Consider the following 22,931-nt stretch of genomic DNA (forward strand, 5'->3'; position numbering starts at 1 on the left):
CAGGGTTCCTATGCTGTGTGTGAGAAAGATGTGAGATGTGTTACCAAGAGGAGGGGCAATGCCTCCCACAGACCAAAGTTGCCTCTCGGAACTGACGGTCATAAATCGTGGCCCTTGGGGTACACAGTACCCCTTTTCCTAGTGGGTCTTGCCTCTGCTGACCACGTGAGGAGCAACAGCTGCCAGTAACCTCAGGAGTGCTACACTCATGCGATCGAGGGCCGGGCTGCAATCCATCTTCCTTTCCATGGTGTATTCCTTTCCCATTGCTGTTGCAGCGAGTCATCACAACTGATCATGGCTAAAAGAACATGAATTTGTCATCTCCTAGTTCTAAGGGTCAGAAGCCCAAAACAGGTCTCACTGGACTCAAACTGGGTTGTTGGCAGGACTGTTTCTTCCTGGAGGTGCTAGGACAATGTCCCTTTTCTTGCTTCTTCCAGCTTCTAGGGGCTGACTGCATTCCTGGCTCATGTACCCAAAGCCAGTAACAGACAGGTGGATCTTCTTACAGCATGGCCCTTCCACATTCTCTTGCCCTGGGCCCAGCCAGAGAATCCAGGCTAATCTTCTATCCAGAGTGGCAACCTTAACTCCTTGGCCGTGTAAGGCCACAAATTTCCATGTTCCAGAGATGGGGATGTGGAGGTCTTTGGGGTGGTGCTCATTATCCCCACTTCCACCAGTGGGAAGGAAGTGACATGGAATTGCGCTGGGTTTCCAGCTGTGTGACTAGAAAGGTTTCTGTTTCCCTATTTAAATATACAATCTCCTCTCTGTTGTATGTAGTTGCCTGTTGCAGTTGGGTTGATTTGTTCTGAGAGGAGGAACATGGTGGGGACAAGAGGCACGGAGTCACCACACAGACCCCGGGAGTTGGGTGAAAGCAGGCCAGAGGGGAGCAGCCCGCAGACTCATTTATTTCAGTTGCTACAGCAGCTTATATAACTAAGGCAGCCAATCTGGTCAAGGGGCGGTCTATGCCCTAACCAATCACACCCTGTTGCCAGGCAGTTTCCGAAGCCATCCAATCACAGCCTGTTGCCAGGCAGGCTCCATTGTCAGTGGCCACCTTGGCATGACCTTCTCATTCCACCACAGTTGCCCATAGTGAAGAAGCATAAATGCTCCCCATTTAAATGAATGCACTGTTATTCTACAGTGACTTACTTATGAGTAAGCTAATTTCATTGCTTTCCTCACAGAGCAATTTTGTGAAGAAATTAGCCTTCACAGTGAACAAAAAAATTGGGCCAAATGATGAGAGTCTTATCCAGACACAAATCCCGTATATATCCATATGTGGAAATTCAGTTCCTGTTCACTACTTATTTTCTTCTATACTTCTCTGGTTTTATTTGTAAGTTCCGTGGTAGATTCAGATTTGATAGCTATTATGTAGATCACATGCTATCAATCATTCATCCTCACCCACAAGAAAAATCCATAACTCAGCAACTGCATGTTTATAGTGTCGAAAACAGCATAGCATGGGACACTTGGGATTGGCACATGATGTTTCCACGGTCAGCATTGTACCTGGATATGTGGGCTTGTCCACCATGATTGTCTTTTGTTACAACTCAACAGGGTGTATCAGAGAGAGCTGCTAGGCAGGTGAAAACAAGTTCTTTCAGTAGAACAGAACCTGTGCTGTGCTTGACAGATGTAGCTTAAGATTTTAATGGCGTGTCTTGCATGAGGATGGGTTTTAGTGACTCACGCATCAACAGCCATGTTATGATATTTACCATCTATGAAAAGAGGAGCTGTCAAAGCCAGCCTGGCCCGGTGTGGCCTAGGGACTCCAAGACCACCCACAGATTCGGTTATCTCCTAGAAGGACTCGCAGGACTCAAAAGTTCGTGGTTTATTACAGTGAGAAGATCAAGATCCTCAAGTGTAGGGGCTTACATTGTGGGGTAGTGGGTTAAGCCACTGCCTGTGACACCAGCATCCCAATATTGGAGCACTGGTTGGAGTCCCGGCTACTCTGCTTCCAATCCAGCTCCCTGCTAATGCACCTAGGAAGGCAGTGGAGGATGGCTCAAGTACTTGGGCCCTGCCACCCATGTGGGAGACCAGGATGGAGTTCCTGATTTCTGGCTTCAGCCTAGCCCAGTCCTGGCTGCTGCAGCCATATGGGGAGTGAACCAGTGGATGAAGGATCTCTCTCTTTCTAAATAAATAAATGAGAGAGAGAGAGCGCGCGCGCGAGCCTCAAAAGCCCAAGGAGCATAGGACAAAGCCCAGGAGAAAATAAGCACACAAACTTCCAGGTGCCTCCTCCCAGTGGCGCCAAGAGTACGTGCCTAATTCTCCCAGCCAAGATGTGTGACAACATGTGTGCAGGGTACTGCCAGCCAGGGGAGCTCCCTGGAGCCTTGTGTCACCAGGATGTTTATGCAGTTCAGTGATACAGGTGCTGTAGCTGTCAAGTCTCCAGCCCCCCAAAATGTCAGACTGAGACAGCATGGCCAGGCCTCAGATGTGCAGAACTTCTCATCAGGCGGGACATGCTAAGGCTCAGGGGTGACTCTCCAGGAGCTGCCGAAGCCAGGCCTTTCTCTGGACTGCGCAGGCCTGGGGCCACCCAGTCTTGCAGAGTTAACCCTTTACTGCACATGAAGAGAAAATGGTATGCAACCCACATCGTATGGCTGTTGTGAGGATTAAACAAGCCGCATGTCTTAAAATATGAGAAGATAGGCAGACAGGCTTTTGGCTCAGCAGTTAAGCCTCCAGTTGGAACAGACAGCTGCATCCCATATCGGAGTGCCTGGGGTTGAGTCCCGGTTCTACACCTGATTATAGCTTCCTGCTAATATACAGCCTGGGAGGCAACAATGGCCTAATCAAGTGGGTTCCTGCCACCCATGTGGGAGATGTGAACTGAGTACCTGGCTCCTGGCTTTGGCCTGACCCAGCTCCAGCAGTTGTGAGTATTTGGGGAGTGAACCAGTAGATAGAAGCTCTCTCTCTTTCAAAATAATTTTTAAAAGACATGAAAAGATATGTACATGAAAAAAATCATATCTTAGAAATGGAGAAATGGTGTTTGGGCTAGCAGTTAGCCTGCCACCTGGGACAGCTGCCTCCCATGTTGCAGGGCCTAGGTTCAAGTCTAGCTCTGCTCCCAACTCCAGCTTCCTGCTAACGCAGGCCCTAAGAGGCAGCAGGTGAGGCTGAAGCAGTTGGGTTCCTGGCTCCTGGCTTCAGCTTGGCCCAGCCTCAGCCATTCTGGGCATTTAGGAAGTCTCTCAAATAACTAAAAATGTATTAATTTTTAAAAGAACACTAATTCAGCCGGCACCGCAGCTCAATAGGCTAATTCTCCACTTGCGGCGCTGGCACACCAGGTTCTGGTCCCGGTCGGGGCGCCGGATTCTGTCCTGGTCATTCCTCTTCCAGTCCAGCTCTCTGCTGTAGCCCAGGAGTGCAGTGGAGGATGGCCCAAGTGCTTGGGCCCTGCACCCGCATGGGAGACCAGGAGGAACACCTGGCTCCTGGCTTCAGATCAGCGCCATGCGTCAGCCACAGCGCGCTGGCTGCAGCGGCCACTGGGGGGTGAACCAACAGTAAAGGAAGACCTTTCTCTCTGTCTCTCTCTCTCATTGTCCACTCTGCCTGTCGAAATAAATAAATAAATAAATAAAAATTTTAAAAAAGAACACTAATTATATTTTTTAATTAAAATGGAGAAGTTAGAGAAAGCATATCACTTTCTCAAGCAATAATTAAGTTACAAAGCTAAATATTATAGGCAGCCACATATGTGAATTTGAGACGGTCTTCTCAGCCCATCCAGAACCTGTTTGGGTTGCTTACAAATGGGGCCTGGCTTTTATCAATGATCCTGGCATGCTATCATTAGAATGGTAAAAATATGCAACATTTCTAGGTGTCAATAAAATACATCTTCCCACATTTCCCTGGGCTCCATGGAAGAAGCCTTGGCTCAGACATGGCCAAAATGTTATGACTTAACTCCCACCCACATTATCCATTATCCACTACCCTGGCTCATTGAATCCCTTCCACCACCATAGCAACGTACATCTGTGGGAGCCTGAACCACAGAGGCAGCAGCAGAGGTTTTGTTGTTCATTATATCAAGGTCACCTTTCAGTCCTTACACTGCCTTATTGCCCACCCCAGTTCCCAGAACTAGCTCGCCCAGACTAGGGCCTTCAACAACAGAAATTTATTGTCTCACTGTTTTGGAGGCTGGAAGTTCAAAGCCAAGGAGCTGGCAGGTTTGGCTGCTCCATAAGTCTCCCTGAGTTATGGTAAGCCTTTTCTTAATTCATGGTATAAAGGAATAGAATAGAATGTATACTTCCTGTGGGGTGATGTGTACTTCCTGTGGGGTGATGAGTACTTCCTGTGGAGTGGTGTGTACTTCCTGCCAGGTGCTACGTATACTTCCTGCGGGGTGATGGGACTAAGTTACACATATCCAGTGTCTTCCAAATTCACCAACTTCAGTCTGAGCAGTGGAGATAATCAAGATTATTCTAATTGAGCTCCCAGCCCATCATCAGAGGGAAGGAGTCCGCTTTATCCTCCTAACCCCCACATGTAAAAATAACACCGCCAGGCAGAAATTACTTTGATCTGTTTTGCACAGGTGCTGAGACTGAGGCACACAGAGGTTGAGTCATGACCTGGTTTCAAAGCAACGAGGCTGATTCGGAGCCCATACTCTAGGCCTCCCTGCTGTGTGTCTTTCCAGTCCTTCATCACTTGTCCGTGTGCCTGTATGTATCAGAATGCTCAGGCAGGCAGGTTGTACAAACCTGACAAGAAAAGGGCCCCTTCTTCCTTTCCTCCTGGCTATAAATGACCTCAAACAAAAGGAAAATGCAAGATGTCTTTTGCTTCCCTTCCTTCTTTGATGTTAGAGGACAATCTATCAGAAAGGTTTCCCCTCCAACCTTAGATAATGAAATGCGGTGCCAGAAAAGCGCTCTAGGGCAATGGACTAAAAGAAAGCAGCAAGAATCAGCCTATTTATAAAAGCTATGTATAAAGGCTTTGGGGCCAGCCTGTGGCATGGCAGGTTAAGCTGCTGCCTGCCATACGGCATTCTAGATGAGCACTGGTTCCAGTTCCAGCTGCTCTGCTTCTGATCCAGCCCCCTGCTAATGCACATGGGAAAGCAGTGGAAGACGGCAGGAGTTCCTGGGGCCCTGCTACCCACATGAGAGACCTGGATAGAGTTCCAGGCTCCTGGCTTCAGCCTAGCCCAGTCCCAGGCATTGTGGCATTTAAGGAGGGAGTTAGTAGATATTTCTGTCTATACTCTCTTTGTGTCTCCCTCTCTTTGCAACTCTTTCAAATAAATAAAACATTTTTTTAAAAAAAGGGCTTCTCCATCTCTAGCCTGTTCATATTAAATTAATATCATTCCATGAATGCATGTATGTTAGAAGAGAATGTTTCAAATACTATTCGTTACTTCTTTATGATGCTCAAAGTATTTTTATATGTTTGCACCTGTACCAAAGGCAGGCAAGAAATTAATATCCTCACCTTTTTTTTTTTGAAGATTTATTTTTTTGAAGATTTATTTTATTTATTTGAAAGTCAGAGTTACAGAGAGAGGCAGAGACAGAGAGAGAGAGAGGTCTTCCATGCGCTGGCTCACTCCCAGATGGCCGCAGTAGCCGGAGCTGTGCTGATCCGAAGCCAAGAGCTTCTTCCTGGTCTCCCACGTGGGTGCAGGGGCCCAAGGACTTGGGCCATCTTCTACTGCTTTCCCAGGCCATAATAGAGAGCTGGATCAGAAGTGGAGCAGCCAAGACTTGAACCGGCGCCCATATGGGATGCCAGCACTGCACGCTGGGGCTTTAACCCACTGTGCTACAGCGCCAGCCCCCATCCTCAACGGAAGAGGAAACCGAGACTTGGACATCTGGCCAGAGGTCACATGGTAAACAGCTACTTTAAGACCAGACCCTGTGCTTTTCCCATTTCTCAGATACTCAACACAGCTCACACAAACACAGAACAAAATTACTCAACATCAGAGCTCCTCAGATATTCTCGGTAGACAGGACCAGCGTAAAAATGGGGAGTGGGCCTTTAGCTTAGTGATTAAAATGCCTGCCTTGGAGGACCTAGGTTTGATTCCCAACCCTGGCTTCTGACTCCAGCTTCCTGCCGATGTGCACCCCGGGAGGCAGCAGTGATGGCTCAGGGACTGGGACTTCTGCCACCCACACAGGAGGGCTGGAGGGTGTTCCCTGCTCCTGGCTTCAGCGCAGGTCCCTCGGGCTCCACGTTGGTTGTTGCAGGCATCTGGGAAGTGAACCAGCAGACGAGACATCTGTGTCTGTGCACCTCTTGAATAAATAAATCAAAAAGCAAAAATCTTTCAGAAGATATGAGTTAGATTTCAGCTGGGAATTTTGTGACTAACTAGCTTTCAAAACGTGTACTTTTGTATGTAAGTTGTTCAGACGTGGGGCAAGCATTTGGACTAAGCATAGAGTCCTGGGTCCAAGTCCTGGCTGCATTCTCAGTGCTAGTTTCCTGTAATGCAGGCCCTGGGAGGCAGCAGGTGACGGCTGAAGTAGTCTCGCCTCTGTCACCCGTATGGAAGATCTGCACTGAGTTCCCGTCTCCTGCCTTCAGGCTGGCCCAGCCACAGTTTTGGGGATTTCAGGAGGGAATCAGCAGATGGCTGCTCTCTCACTCTCTCCCTTTCAAATAATACAGTGAATAAACAAACAAGTAAATACATATTAAATAAATAAAAATATTTAAATTCAAAAATGGCCACAATTTATTTCTTAAGCAGAAAAATACAAAATTGCATATAAGCTGTAATTCCAAGTTTATTTTAAATCATTTTTTATTTCTCCAGATCTTCTATAAGGAAACTAAAAAGGAAAAGAGCTTTGAACAAGGGTTCAAAGTTTGAAAATATGACCGTGGGCTTCATAAATCTGAAAAACAGTAGGAAGATACACATTATTTTAAATTCATACTATTAAGAAGCAAAGGGAAAACTTCCAGGGGTCAAAAATGAGATTGGAACAAAAAAAGCCAGAGCCCCAACTTCTCTGTTGGAGTTTGCCAGTGTAGGAAAAAAGAGGGGCTTAGGTTTTTGTACAATAAGAGAAATAAATATCTTGGACAAAGTCAGGTGAAGATTGAAAAGATTCCCCACATAAAATCAGGACCCCTAAAAAGCTATGCTTCCAATTAAAAATCGAGAGACTCTTCACTTTCTGTATCTTATAATCACTTAAGCATAGGCGTTGGGTACTTATTTCTGACATTTGTTGTTCCTACTGCGGTTGCTGCTTCTGCCTGGGAAGTTTGGACTATGAGCTCATCTTTAACAAGGCTTTATCTGTGAGAATCCTTTTCTCCCCAGGGAAGCTGAACAGCCCCAAGGGAACGCACGCAATACACAGATTCTGGTAGCTCTGAGTCTCTAAACAAAACCACCACACTTGATCATTATTTGATCAAAAAGCCAGCCCTAGGCAGTTGGAGTTTCAGTTGACTTTCTTTTAAAGTAAATTTTCCTTTAAAGATTGTATTTATTTGTTTGAGAGGCAGAGTTACAGAGAGAGAGGGAGAGACAGAGAGAGAGGTCTTCCCTCCCCTGGTTCACTCCCCAAATGGCCACAATGGAAAGGAGCTAAACCGATCTGAAGCCAGGAGCCAGGAGCTTCATCCAGGTCTCCCACGTGGGTGCAGGGGCCCAAGGACTTGGGGCATCTTCTACTGCTTTCCCAGGCCATAATAGAGAGCTGGATCAGAAGTGGAGCAGCCAAGACTTGAACCGGCGCCCATATGGGATGCCAGCACTGCACGCTGGGGCTTTAACCCACTGTGCTACAGCGCCAGCCCCCATCCTCAACGGAAGAGGAAACCGAGACTTGGACATCTGGCCAGAGGTCACATGGTAAACAGCTACTTTAAGACCAGACCCTGTGCTTTTCCCATTTCTCAGATACTCAACACAGCTCACACAAACACAGAACAAAATTACTCAACATCAGAGCTCCTCAGATATTCTCGGTAGACAGGACCAGCGTAAAAATGGGGAGTGGGCCTTTAGCTTAGTGATTAAAATGCCTGCCTTGGAGGACCTAGGTTTGATTCCCAACCCTGGCTTCTGACTCCAGCTTCCTGCCGATGTGCACCCCGGGAGGCAGCAGTGATGGCTCAGGGACTGGGACTTCTGCCACCCACACAGGAGGGCTGGAGGGTGTTCCCTGCTCCTGGCTTCAGCGCAGGTCCCTCGGGCTCCACGTTGGTTGTTGCAGGCATCTGGGAAGTGAACCAGCAGACGAGACATCTGTGTCTGTGCACCTCTTGAATAAATAAATCAAAAAGCAAAAATCTTTCAGAAGATATGAGTTAGATTTCAGCTGGGAATTTTGTGACTAACTAGCTTTCAAAACGTGTACTTTTGTATGTAAGTTGTTCAGACGTGGGGCAAGCATTTGGACTAAGCATAGAGTCCTGGGTCCAAGTCCTGGCTGCATTCTCAGTGCTAGTTTCCTGTAATGCAGGCCCTGGGAGGCAGCAGGTGACGGCTGAAGTAGTCTCGCCTCTGTCACCCGTATGGAAGATCTGCACTGAGTTCCCGTCTCCTGCCTTCAGGCTGGCCCAGCCACAGTTTTGGGGATTTCAGGAGGGAATCAGCAGATGGCTGCTCTCTCACTCTCTCCCTTTCAAATAATACAGTGAATAAACAAACAAGTAAATACATATTAAATAAATAAAAATATTTAAATTCAAAAATGGCCACAATTTATTTCTTAAGCAGAAAAATACAAAATTGCATATAAGCTGTAATTCCAAGTTTATTTTAAATCATTTTTTATTTCTCCAGATCTTCTATAAGGAAACTAAAAAGGAAAAGAGCTTTGAACAAGGGTTCAAAGTTTGAAAATATGACCGTGGGCTTCATAAATCTGAAAAACAGTAGGAAGATACACATTATTTTAAATTCATACTATTAAGAAGCAAAGGGAAAACTTCCAGGGGTCAAAAATGAGATTGGAACAAAAAAAGCCAGAGCCCCAACTTCTCTGTTGGAGTTTGCCAGTGTAGGAAAAAAGAGGGGCTTAGGTTTTTGTACAATAAGAGAAATAAATATCTTGGACAAAGTCAGGTGAAGATTGAAAAGATTCCCCACATAAAATCAGGACCCCTAAAAAGCTATGCTTCCAATTAAAAATCGAGAGACTCTTCACTTTCTGTATCTTATAATCACTTAAGCATAGGCGTTGGGTACTTATTTCTGACATTTGTTGTTCCTACTGCGGTTGCTGCTTCTGCCTGGGAAGTTTGGACTATGAGCTCATCTTTAACAAGGCTTTATCTGTGAGAATCCTTTTCTCCCCAGGGAAGCTGAACAGCCCCAAGGGAACGCACGCAATACACAGATTCTGGTAGCTCTGAGTCTCTAAACAAAACCACCACACTTGATCATTATTTGATCAAAAAGCCAGCCCTAGGCAGTTGGAGTTTCAGTTGACTTTCTTTTAAAGTAAATTTTCCTTTAAAGATTGTATTTATTTGTTTGAGAGGCAGAGTTACAGAGAGAGAGGGAGAGACAGAGAGAGAGGTCTTCCCTCCCCTGGTTCACTCCCCAAATGGCCACAATGGAAAGGAGCTAAACCGATCTGAAGCCAGGAGCCAGGAGCTTCATCCAGGTCTCCCACGTGGGTGCAGGGGCCCAAGGACTTGGGGCATCTTCTACTGCTTTCCTAGGCCATAACAGAGAGCTGGATCAGAAGTGGAGCAGTGGGAACTCGAACCGGCATCCATATGGGATGCCAGCACCACAGGGAGAGACTTAGCCTACTACACCACAGCGCCATTTCCCTCCAATTGACTTTTGCATTCTACATTTTAGATGTGAATAGCCAACGGGAACCAGTCGTGTGAGGAAAGTCTCTACCAAGCAAACCCAACGAAGGGAACACTAAAGCAGTACAGGAGGGAAGGAAGTGACTTCTCAGGAGAGAGGACAGTACATTGCAGAAGGGTGGGCTTCAAAATAAAAATACTCAATGAAAAGGGGCAGAAATTTAAAAAGAACTCAACTAAAGGGTTAAAGAGGAGACTCTGAAGTAATCTCACAAAAAGTAGAATCAAAAGACAGATGGAGCAGAGAGAAAGAATAAGAAAATTAAAGGAGTAATCTAGAATGTCCAGCAATTAAAGTAAATCAATTGCAGAAAAAAGTGGAATGAGAAAATGAAAGGAAAAAATTAGCAAAGATATAATTCAATAAAAATTTCCCAGAACCAAAAGACATAAGTTTCCAAGTTTAAAAGAACCCACCAAGTGCCCAAAACAATGGATTTTTTAAAATGTACATCATGAAATTTCAGTGAATCATAGAAAAAATTAGTTTATAAAATTTTTCAAAGGAGCAAAGGAAAGTTCCCACACAAAGAGCAAGAAAGAGAATTGCATTAGTGCTTAGCAGCAATTCTTGTTTTCTTTCTTTTTAAGATTTATTTATTTATTGGAAAGACAGAGTTACAGAGAGGCAGAGCCAGAGAGTGACAGATAGAAGTCTTCCATTCGCTGATTCACTCCCCAAATGGTTGCAAGGGCCGGAGCTGGGCCAATCCAAAACCAGGAGCCAGCAGCTTCTTCTGGTTCTCCTACACAGGTGCAGGGGCCCAATGATTTGGGCCATCTTCTACTGCTTTTCCAGGCCATAGCAAGAGAGCTGGATCAGAATGGAACAGCTGGGACTTGAACCAGCGCCCATATGGGATGCCGCCACTGCAAGTGGTGGCTCCACCCGCTATGCCATAGCACCAGCCCCCTTAGTAGCAATTCTTGAAGGGAGCAGTATCTTCAACGTTATTTGGGGAAATCATTTTCTAGATAGATTGAAATACCCAGCCAAATTATCAATAAACAGTGAGGGTGAATTAATCAAATTCTGAGACATGCAAAACCTCAAATATTTCTTTCCTTCCATGTACTTCTTCTCAGAAAACATGTATTTCCAGCAGAGTTATGACAGCAAAAGGAAGAAGCGAGGGGAAGCTGCGTACCCAAGGAAAGAGGTGACCCCATACAGACATGCGACAGTCTCAGATACTGCTGGAGGGAGTTCTCCAGGGTACAGTGATGCAACACACACTGAAAGCAGGTTGGACGTGTGGGCACCAGAGGAAGAGGGTCCTCAGGAGAAAACAATGGGGTTCAATGCAATGCTGTTTAATTGAGATATAACACACCACAGAAGTCACCTTTCGAAAGCGTGGCTTTCACTTGGCTGCAGGACGGTCACCACGCTGAGCAGCTGGCACCCCTGTCGAATTCTAGAATATTATTATTTTTCCTCCAAAGGAAGTCCGTGCCTCAGCAGCCTCTCCCCAGGCTCTTCTCACCTCAGTCTCTGCCAGTGCTAGTCGCTCATCTACTTTAGTCGCAGGATTTGCCTGCTCTGGGAGGTGCGTGTGTGTGTGTGTGTGTGTGTGTGTGTGTGTGTTCCAGGTTTAATCATGTTACTAGTACTTTATTCCATTTCATGGATAAAAGTATTGCACATTTTGCCAATTTTGTTGGACATTTGGGTTGTTTCCACCTCAGTGCTACTGTAAATTATGCTGCTGTAAACATGCATGAACTTATATTTCAACTTTTTTGATTACGAGAGAATATATTTTGTGTTTAAAAATGTGCTAAAAGGAAAAGTTTAAAAGTAATAGATGGTAAGGATATAGAAAACTAAACAAAACTAAATAGAAGTTATTAATTCCAAATGAAAACACAAAGCAGTAGAAAGAAGAAATGTACTCTCAGTGGGCGACGTGGCTTAGCCACAAGCAATATAGGTGTGTTCTATTCCTAGTGAGTGGTGCTTCACATTATTCCAGATAGTGACTCCTGATGGGAGTCTTGATGCTGTCTTTTAAAATTTATTTGTTGGGGTCGGTGCTGTGGCATAGCAGGTAAAGCTGCCGCCTGTGGTGCTGGCATCCCATATGGGCATCAGTTCAAGTCCCAGCTGCTCCACTTCTGATCCAGCTCTCTGCTATGGCCTGGGAAAGCAGTGTAAGGTGGCCCAAATCCTTGGGCCCCTGAACCCATGTGGGAAACCCAGAAGAGGGTCCTGGCTTCTGGCTTCAGATCAGCTCAGCTTTGGCCATTGTGGCCATCTGGGTAGTGAACCAGCAGATGGAAGACCTCTCTGTCTCTCTAGCTCTACCTCTCTCTGTAACTCTTTCAAATAAATAAATAAATCTTTTTTTAAAAAAAGTATTTGTTTATTTGTTTGAGACACAGATAGACACAGAGGGAGCTGTGAATTCAGGGGATCCCTGAATGCCCAAAATGGCCAGGACTGGGCTAGAGCTGAGCCAGGAGCTAGGAGCTCAATCCAGGTCTCCCACATAGGCGACCGGAACCCAATCACTGCCTCCCAGGGTCTGCATTGGCTGGAGTCAAGAGCCAGAGCTGGGTGTGGGAGGTGGGCCTCTTAACCTCCAAACTAAGCACCAACTCCCACGTTCTTTGTATTAACAATTCTACTGATGTAACATTAATATAAAAGAACTGCACCTATGCAGTGTGTTCAATTTTGGCAGTTTGCATGTATGCAAACACTTGTGATACCATCACCACAATCAAAGTAATGGATGCAGCCGACATCTCCCAACATTTCCTGTGTCCCATGGTTTTGATTTTGCAGCAAAAATGCAACATGAGATCTACTTTCTTAATAAATTTTTAAAGATTTATTTAGTTAGTTAGTTATTTGAAAGGCAGAGAGAGAGAGAGAAATCTTCCATCCACTGGTTCACTTCCCAAATACCCACAACCACCAGAGCTGGGCCAAGCCTAAACTAGGAGCCTGGATCTCCATCCAGGTCTCCTATGTGGGTGGCAGGAACCCACATCTGAGCCATCATCTGCTGCCTCCCAGGCACATTAGCAGGCAGCTGGAGCAGAAGCAGAGTAATCAGGACTTGCAGTAGGCACGCTGATATGGGATTTGGGCCTCCCAACAGCAGCTTAACCCACTGAGCCATAATGTCTATCCTCCTCAATCAAGTTTTAAATACATGATGTAGTACTAACTCTAGGGTGCTAAGTTGTCCAGCAGGTCACTAGAACAAATTCATCCAGTACAACTGAAATGTTGACCCCTTTGAATAACAGCTCCCTGTTCCCCACCCGGGCAGTGCACTCGTGACTAAGGTGCTTTGGATGTTACTTAGCTGCCCTGACAACACAAACTAACGTCCACCTCAGAAGACACACTTACCACACTGCCTGTGTTGGAGTATTTTAAAGTAATAATGGCTGTGTTAAAAAAAAAAAAAAAAAACTGAGTGGTACAATCAGCAATGAGCTACTGTTTTTAATTTTTTAATGTATTCAAGAAGACAGATGGAAGGAGACAGAGAGACAGGCTGACAGAGGGAACACCTGTTTGTTCCCCTAATGCCCAAAACATCCAGGAGCTGGGAACTCAATCCACATATCTTACGTGGCTGGCAAGGATCCAGTTACTTGAGCCATAACCGGCTGCTTCCCCGGTTCTGCATTAGCAGGAAGCTGGAGGCAGGACTCAAACTCCAATGTGGGACCTTAACCAGCATCTTACCTTCTATCGCCAAACGCCAGCCCCGGATTTTTCATTTTTATTCAGATCCTTAGTGTTTCGTGTTGACGTTCTACCATTGTCATAACAAATGGACAATCTGCTTCCTGTACAGAAAGAACATTGTGGACCCAGAGGATCCCCGATGTGTCCGGTTGACGCTCACCGGCCGGATGATGGTGGTGTCTCCAGAGGAAGTAGAATTTGCCAAGCAGGCCATGTTCTCCAGGTTTGTAAACACTTTGCAAGCAGTTCGCCCAGAAATACACAGCAATAAAGAGGGGACATCAGGGCTGTGCTGTGTGATGCGTCTTACACAATGACACTGAGTGGCCTAACTGTCAGCCTCCCTCACACTGTCGCTGTTGGCAGCTGTGGCCGCAGCGGCCAGGCAGGTGGCCTTCAGTGGGCTGACAACACCTTTGGAGTTGGCCTCACAGGCACAGTCCCTACCTGCTTCAACCTTGGGCAATGCCTCGACTTGCAAGGACGCTAACTGAGCCTGCCAAGTCAAGTTCACACAAAGGCAAGTTCACACGCCCACTCTGAGCAAAGCATGGTGCCTGCCAGCAGTGCCGGGGCAGGATTTCACAGTGCAGTATTCTCGCTCTGACATCAGCAGCGTCCTGCAGACGCAGCTTCCTGCCTCCACCTGCCCCTCCACCTGTTTACTGAATCAGATTTCTCCAGAAACAAAGCCCAGTAATCAAACTGCAAAAACTGTGCCCCCGGGATATTAAGGTGGATGCTAAAGTTTGAGAACCATTGCTGAAGGGGACAGAATGAGTGAGAAGGTGGCCCCGTGCAGAGACCAGGGCTTGTGATGAGGGATGAGCTTGTGTGCACGAGGGATGGTCTTTCAGTCTTGGAGTCTCCAGGGGTTGGGGTTACGCTTGGAGGCAGCAGTCCAGAGCTGAAGGTCCATGTGGGAGTGGTGTAGGGATGCAAAAAGGCACACACCTTGTGTTGATGCTGGTGGAAGAATGCCCCCAAGGCAGGCAGGAAGCTGGAAGAGCCATCCCTGACCCCAGAGACTGGAAGATCCTACATGCGGGGAACCATCAAATAAGTAGCAGAGGACAGACAGCAGAAGCCACACTGCTCACTGCCATGGGAAAAGGTTACAAATACATAAGGGAGAAAACTGAATTGGTTGGGCCTTGGCTGTATCAGTCAACAGGAGCTCCTGGTTTCCAGCACACACAGAGAGACACAGACGTAGATCCGTGTATGTGAATCTGTGCGTGCGTGAGCCTGCACATGTGGATTTCCACCCTCGGCTGTCACGCTCGGTGCGCGCACCTCCCAAACATTATGAAAGGCAGTGAGAACAAGTCAAACCTCTGCCAATCACAGGGCTCCGTAAGTTCATTTCCCATCTTCCTCAGTTCTACAGACAACTGACCTACTCAATTTGCCGCCACTATGTATCACGGTCCCCTTACTTCCAGCTTTCTTTATATTCTTCTTAAAACATTTATTTATTTATTTATTTATTTGAAAGGCAGAGCAGCAGAGAGAGGGAAAGACACACACACCACAGAGAGACAAAGATCTTCCCTCCTTCTCTGATTGACTCGCCCAAATATCCACAGCGGCTAAGGCTGGGCCTGCCTACAACCTGCAGCCAGGAGCACTATCCTGGTTTTCCACCTGGGTGATAGGGGCCCACGTACATGGGCCATCTTCTGCTGCCTTCCCGGGTGCATCAGCAGGAAGCTGGATTGCAAGCAGAAGAGCTGGGACTTGAACTAGCATTCCAAAATGGGATATAAGCGTTCCAAGTGGCAGGTCAACTTGCTGTGGCATAAAGCTGGCCACTGTATTTTTTTTTTTTTTGAAAGATTTATTTATTTGTTTGAAAGGCAGAGTTTAAGAGAGGCAGAGAGAGAGAGAGATCTTTCATCCGCTGGTTCATATCCCAAATGGCCACAACGGCTGGAACTAGGCCGATCCCAAACCAGGAGCCAGGAGCTTCTTCTGGGTCTCCCATGTGGGTGCAGGGACCCAAGGACTTGGGCCATCTTCCACTGCCTTCCCAGGCCACAGCAGGGAGCTGGATCGGAAGTGGAGCAGCCAGGATTTGCACCAACGCCCACATGGGATGCTGGCACTGCAGGCAGCGGCTTTACCCACTACACTACAGCAATGGCGCCTGTATTCTTTAAAAAAAAATTTTTTTTTTGCGAGAAGGAGAACTGCAGCTCACTGATGTACTCTGTAAATGCCAGGACTGGGCTGTGGAGAAGCCAGGAGCCAGGAACTCAATCCAGATGTTCCATGTGAGTGGCAAGAACCCAATCACTTGAGCCGTCACCACTTCTTCCCAAGATCTGCCTTAGCAGCAAGCGGGAATCAGTTGTTGGATATAGGATGCCGGCATCTTAATAACTAGGAGCCCCTCCCACCCCTCTTTATCTTCTTTTTAGCTCCCACAGTCATCCTCCTCCAGGTACTTCCAGCTCCACCCATTGCCTGGTTCCAAAGCCACTGCCCCATAAATGAAGGTTTGTCGCACCTGCCCACTAAACCCACCTCCAGATATAAAGTCTGCTCCAGTTATCAGTACAAAACTAGATTGCTTAAGATAGCAACAATCGTGTTATTGTCTCAGCTGCATGAGTATTTGTGGTGCTGAGACATCAGATCAACAGCTTACCTTCAATTGGTCCAGAAAAGAGAAGAGTATTTTCCATTGTGCTTTTAATTAAATTCTATGCATATTTATTTCAAAATACATTATCTTTTTAAAAGATCATCAATTTTTTGTTGCATTTAGCTTGGTTCTGCATGTTCCTCCAGCTTGGACTTGATTGCTGTATTAGGTTTATAACATTTTTTATTTGGGAAAAAAAGGATTTTATTTATTTGAAAAGCGGAGAAACAGAGACAGAGAGATTTCTTATCCGCTGGCTTACGCCCTAGCCAGGCCTGAGCCAAGCTGCTAGGAGCCAGGAATTCAGTCCACATCTCCCACGTGGTAGACAGGGATCCAGCTTCATGAGCCATCCCCTTTGCCTCCCAGGCTGTGTAGAATCTGGAATGGGGACTAGAACTCAAACTTGAACGCAGGCACTGCGATACGGGATGCAGGCATCCCAAGCAGCCTCTTAGCTGCTCTGCCGAATGCCCACCCCACTAACATTTTTAGATGTAAAAGAAATTTTTATGAAATTTTTTAAAAATGTGAGCCACAGCTCTGGCCATTGAGGATATGATAAGTACATAGCGGGCATGCATGGGGAGGAAGGCAAGTTTGGGGTTGGCGTGGAAGTACAGTGGGTTAAGCCACAGCCTGTATCGCCAGCCTCCCATACTAGAGCACTGGTTCAGGTCCTGACTGCTCTACTGCTAATCCAGCTCTGTGCTAGTGCACCTGGGAGAGCAGCAGAGGGTGGCCCTAGTACTTTGGGTCTTGCCACCCATATGGGAGATCTGGGTGGAGTTCTAGGCTCCTGCTTTTGGCCTGACCCGGTCCTGGCCATTGTAGCCATTTGGCAAGTGAACCAGCAGATGCAAGATCTCTTTCTCTGTATCTTTCTCTGTCATTTTGCCTTTCAAATAAAAATGAAATAAATCATAAAAAAAAAAAAAGTAGGTCGCCTCACTAGGCTAATCCTCCGCCTGCGGCACCAGCACACCAGGTTCTAGTCCCGGTCGGGACTCCGGATTCTATCCCGGTTGCCCTTCTTCCAGGCCAGCTCTCTGCTGTGGCCCAGGAGTGCAGTGGAGGATGGCCCAGGTCCTTGAGCCCTGCACCCGCATGGGAGACCAGGAGAAACACCTGGCTCCTGCCTTCGGATCAGTGTGGTGCGCCGGCCGCAGTGCGCCAGCTGCAGCGGCCGTTGGAGGGTGAACCAACAGAAAAGGAAGACCTTTCTCTCTGTCTCTCTCTCTCACTGTCCACTCTGCCTGTCACAAAAAAAAAAAAAAAAAAAAAAAAAAAAAAAAGACAAGTTTGTAAATAGCAGGAAGCAGGATTTGACATTTCCTGTGAACCAGTTCTAAGCTGTTCTTGCTGCAGGAATGGAAATCTTCCCAAGCAGACTTGTGTCATGAGCTCACCATTCTGTTAACATTTCAGACAGTGATGCATGAAGGTTTTGCGTTTCCTGGCAACAACAGTCACCAACGTCCACTGAGCACCTGCCCTGTGCAGGTGTCTTGTGTCTGCTCCCGTGTTTGCTCCCTACCCAGCCCTACCATCCAAGCACCATCAGCATCAGCCAAGGAGGCAGCCCACCCACAAAGCATCAGAGCCGCTCAGAAATTGACCTGGGATTCAGGCCAAAGAGCCTGGCTCAAGACTTGAGTTGGCAGCATCTTTGCGTGGGGACCGCAGCTTTCTGCCTTCCTAGGGCTGCCCCGGGCTCTGACTCTGAAGGCCCCATGCTCTCCAGCCAAGGGTGCACCCCTTCGAGGACCGCGGTTTCACTGTGATCTCCTTTTGTCCCCACAGGCACCCAGGGATGAGGAAGTGGCCTCGTCAGTACGAATGGTTCTTTATGAAGATGAGGGTAGAACACATCTGGCTTCAGAAATGGTATGGAGGAGTGAGCAAGGTTTCAAGGGAGGAATATTTCAAAGCTGTTCCCAGAAAGGCCTGATGAAGTAAGAAGCAAGTCGTTGGTTTGCATTCAAGTGCAAACATTTTAAGGGATGCCACCTGCTGGCTCCTGGCTGCTGTCTCTTTCTTGAAGGGCTCCTAGCAGCTCTGCCAACGCTGCTGCAGAATGAGAGAGGGGGACCAGGCAGTGTCGCGCTAGACATGAGAATCAAGTGGCCATTTGTAGACCACCCCCCAGTCCACACAGGTACTTCACATAGATGTCTTTGTTTACACTGTATTCAACCTTGACTCTCCTGTTTGGAACCCATCGTTGGTTGTCAAGATGACATATTGAGACTGTGGCTGTTCCATTCTTTAAAAAAAAAATAATGCTCTTACATGGAACATGATTGCTTCATACGGTGAGGGTGTTTTTGTTGCTTGCTGTGCCAAAAGCAGTGTCTTGGTTCTAAGCTCATCGCAACCACAGAGGAGTAGCCTGTGCATCACACTGCCACAACGCTGTGTTCAGGGTTAGGGGAGATGACAACTTGTCCATGGGTTGCTCGTCATGTGACTGAATTGCAAAGGCGTGACTTGAGTCCCATTTGCCAGAATGTCTGAGTTGCTTATGGAGCCCTTTTCCCCCTGAACGTGACTGACCATGTCAGGACATCCAGTTTTGTGCACAGGCCTACTCCGTACAAGTGGAACACGGTTGTAAGTGAAAGTGAATGGGGTAGCGTTGGCGTCACACTTGCTGGATCCCTGCTGCTCAGATTTCTGACAGAGACTCCAAAGAAGGAGCTCCTCACTCCTCAGTGTGGGCAGAGGAGAGGAGAGAGAGAGCAGATTGGAAGCAAAGGCAATCAGGGAGTGGAGGAAGGGAAGATGTTACTCACCACGGGCCCACTGCCTGCCAGCCAGAAGTCATCTCATTTAAGCGCTACAAGAGTGAGATGGCATTGCCACTTTCAGACAGGGAAACTGAGGCCCAGAGAGGCCAAGTCAGCATTCCAAGATCAGACTCCAGATCTCACTAGAAATGAGAGAGAGAGTGACACCTACATGACTTCTAGTTTCAAGAACAAGAGTTGCTGAAATACACAGGTAGTCATTGATCCAGGAAAATCAGTAAAGTGATTGTGAAAAAGAATGGCTAACTTGCCTGGAGAGGATTTGCCACTGCTTCCAGGGTGAGTTAGGGGTGGGGAATCTCTGAAATTTAATTCCTTAATCAAATTAAAACTTTCTACAACTCATGTGTAGGAATTCCTTGTGTTTGGAAAAAAAAAAATTAGACCACATTTGTGTACATTTCGAGGGCCTGCCTGAACCTATGTGAGTATACCCATGACTTTTTATAGTAGAAACATAAAAAGGATCTAGCGGTACTGAAGTTTTCCATCTTCCTACAATGGCTATAAACCCTCCAGTGGGTTAGGTGTGTTGTATAGCATAAAAACACATCATTATGGATAGGAAACATACATTGTTAAATAAAAGTGCTATTAATGGTTTTACTTTTGTTCAACAAAAGAAGACTTGAGAGAGTTTGAGTTGTCTAAATATATTTTAAGTGCCTGTTACTAAGCACATGGTAAGATGCACAGAATTCTTTACTCGTCATATAAGCCAATTTTCAAGTTTCTAGCAATGACGATTTCTAGTACATAAGGATGGGAGAACGTTTGAGGGTATTTCCTAAATTACTACAACCCTCAATTTAGAAGGGGAAACCTGTAAGAACAAAATTAATGCTCAAAAATGTGTCATAAGCCAACTTCAGACCTTAACTCTTGGAGAAACACTGCCTTCTCAGCGCTGTCTTACAGATCATGTCCCTGTTCGAGGTTTGCTTTCATAGTCAGGTTCTGTTTAGCTCATTAGCGGTCACAGGTGCTTAAAAGGGCTTTGCAGAGTGGGTGTCGTTAACAAACACTGATGATTGTTGTCAGCTATTTCTCCAGATCACAGGAAATGAAATCTGGACCCGTGTGACAAGAAGAATGTGGTTGAACCTTCATGGGCTTGTGTCTGATGGGTCCCCCTGGGGCAAGCACATTTCAGCAAATCCTTAGAACTTTACATTGACTAAGCTTTTACAGGCTGTATTGGAAGTTTTAGATGTGGCAATAAGGCAAGAAAAAAGAAATAAAGTGAGAACAGATTGGGAAGAAAGGAAGATACCCCTATTAACAGTTGACATGATTGTCTATGTAGGGATTCCAAATAAGTTATTTTTAACAAATCAAAACACTCCTAGAACTATTGAGTGCAGCAAGGTCTCAGCATACAAGATCAACACAGACAATTTAATTACATTTCTATATACTGATGATGAACATGTGGAAGCCAAAACTAAAAACATAATACCATTTACAATCACTCCCAAGAAAAAGAAATACTTAATTATAAACTTAGCAAAGTGTGTTCAGGATCTGTATTCCAAACCTTGGACTAAATTTCATACCCTATACAGAAATCGACTCAAGGAGATAATATTCCTAAACATAAAATGTAAAACTATAGAGAAAAACCAGAGAGAAAATTTGGAGGACTGAGGGCTGAACAAAGAGTTCTTAGACTTGACATCAAAAGCATAATTCACAAAAGGGAAATTGGATAAATTAGACTTTTTTGGCTTTTCAAAAGATCAGGTTGAAAGGATGAAAACACAGGACACATACTGCGAGAAACTCTTCGGAACCACACATCTGACAAGAGACTAGTACACAGAATATATATAGAACTCTCCAAGCTCAAGAGCTTAAAAAACTCCAATTAGAAAATGAAGAACATGAGCAGACAGTTTATTTCAAAAGATACACAAACAGCACGTGTATTCAGCATAATTCATCATGAAGGGTCTGCAAAGTAAAACCACAAGGAGCTATCACTGCACGTCTGTCAAAGTCAGTAAAATAAAACAGCGGCTACACAAAGGTGCTAAGAAACCAGACCCATTGTATACCACTGGTGGGAAAGGGGGAATGTGAAAGGCAACAGCCACTCTGGAGAACCACTGGGCATTTTCTTATAAAACCAAACATGCAACCAGCAATTCTACTCCTGGGCGTTTGTCTCAGAGAAAGGGGATCCATGAACATGGTATCTCCCTGCTTTTGTGTAGGTCTTTCATTTCAGACAAATGAAAACTCACACACACATATCAGGTTTATTCATAATATTCAAAGGCTGGAAACAGCCAGACGTCCTCTGGTGAGTGGCTGGTGAAATCACCAGTGGCACATCCGCAGCTTGGAGTACTTACTCAGCAAGAAACAGAAACTAATTACTGACACAGGCAACACCGTGGATGAACCTCTAGAGAATTATGCTGAGTGCAGAGGGCCCATTCTGGAAGTTTCCCCGCTCTATGACTCTACCTACATAATCTTCTGGAATGCAAGGTTACAGGAATGGAGAGTAGAGTAGGGGCTACCAGGGACGAGGATGAGAGTCAGAGAAGGGAATTAACACGACAGATAGATATGTTCAGTGTCTTGATCAGTCAGTGTGAAAACTGTGGGTTTGTACTACAGCTTAGCAAGATGTTGCCATTGGGGGAATCAAGGCAAAACATACACAGGATCTCTTTATATAATTTTTTATAGCTGCATGTGAATCCACACTGTGTTAGAATCTACGATTATCTCATAGGAAAAAATTTAATACAAACAAGATGTAAGGGTTAGCTTAAGAAAGGCATTTATGCTCACTCTCTCTCTCTCCCTAATAAATGAGGAACTGAACTATGTGCCAAAACTTAGCAGAAAGAGACAGTATTTCTTCTGTTAATCATTAACATGTGCATTTGTGGAAGAGACAAAGACTTCTTGAGAAGTCTTCTAGATGGGTTCAATTTAATATTAACTACAAAGGAATAAGAATTTGACAAATCCACTCTACCAATTTTATGTGGGACACTTCAAGAGGGAAAAATATCTTCAAGTTTCTGGCATAAACATGTTGCATAAGCTCTGTGTGTGCTCTGTAAAGAATGATTTCCCACTGATATTTATAACCAAGAACTATAATTCCAATTATCGTCACTCTAAATATTCTGAGAAAGAATCCTTGTTTTGTTTCTTTAAATAAACAGAAGTATTTCAGGACCCTCATGTTTTTATTTACAAGCACTGTTCACACCCATGGTGGAATTCTGATGCTATTGGTTTCAATATGCCTCGGATACTGTTTGTAAGAGCGTTGCTTTGAGGTTGAAATGTATTTCTAAACTTTTTTTTTTTGGCGGAAGTCTGTATTTGATTTTTAATAATTTACCTATCAAATACCATCCTGAAAATAAAACCTCTCTAGAATAATTTATTGATTGTTGCTTACCTGATTGCTAGAATATCATTGTAAAATGAACTGTAACCAAGTTAGGATTTGTCTGTGCCATATAGTGCATGTGCGGTGTAAAATCTGTTTTCAAAACTAGATATGTCTATTTAGCCAAAGTCTGTTTCATTCCTGATGTGATCTCGTGCTCAATTAAATGAAATTATGACATTTCTACCTAGTCTTTTCATGTAGTATTACAAATGAGCATTTTTCCGGTTGTAAGAAAATAGATTCTATTAGAATGAAACAGTGGTTACATTTCTAATAGAGAATAAGGGGTGGGGCATTTGGTACAGCAGTTGAGGTGCAGCCTGGCACGCGTGCATCCCCTGTTGGAGTGCCTGGGTTCAAATCCTGGCCCTGCTCTTGCTTTCAGCTTCCTGTAATTTACCTCCTGGGAGGCTGGTGAGGACTGAAGTGGCT

The 22,931-nt window shown here is 45.6% G+C and overlaps 1 protein-coding gene across 2 annotated transcripts in view; it reads left to right on the forward strand.

Annotated features, from left to right (window-relative positions):
* Positions 1-22,679, forward strand: part of CREG2 (cellular repressor of E1A stimulated genes 2) — a 36,579-nt gene extending 13,900 nt beyond the window's left edge. For both annotated transcript variants that reach the window (XM_089327468.1, XM_017339483.4), the window contains exons 3-4: positions 13,725-13,838; positions 18,069-22,679. In XM_089327468.1, coding sequence (XP_089183594.1) covers positions 13,725-13,838; positions 18,069-18,216 — 262 coding nt within the window. In that variant the 3' untranslated portion in view covers positions 18,217-22,679. The remainder of the gene's footprint in view (positions 1-13,724; positions 13,839-18,068) is intronic.
* The last annotated feature ends 252 nt before the right edge of the window (positions 22,680-22,931 follow it).

The sequence above is a fragment of the Oryctolagus cuniculus genome, chromosome 2 (genome assembly GCF_051225735.1).
Source record: "Oryctolagus cuniculus isolate XC-2025 breed Fujian yellow rabbit chromosome 2, ASM5122573v1, whole genome shotgun sequence".
Classification (NCBI taxonomy): domain Eukaryota; kingdom Metazoa; phylum Chordata; class Mammalia; order Lagomorpha; family Leporidae; genus Oryctolagus; species Oryctolagus cuniculus.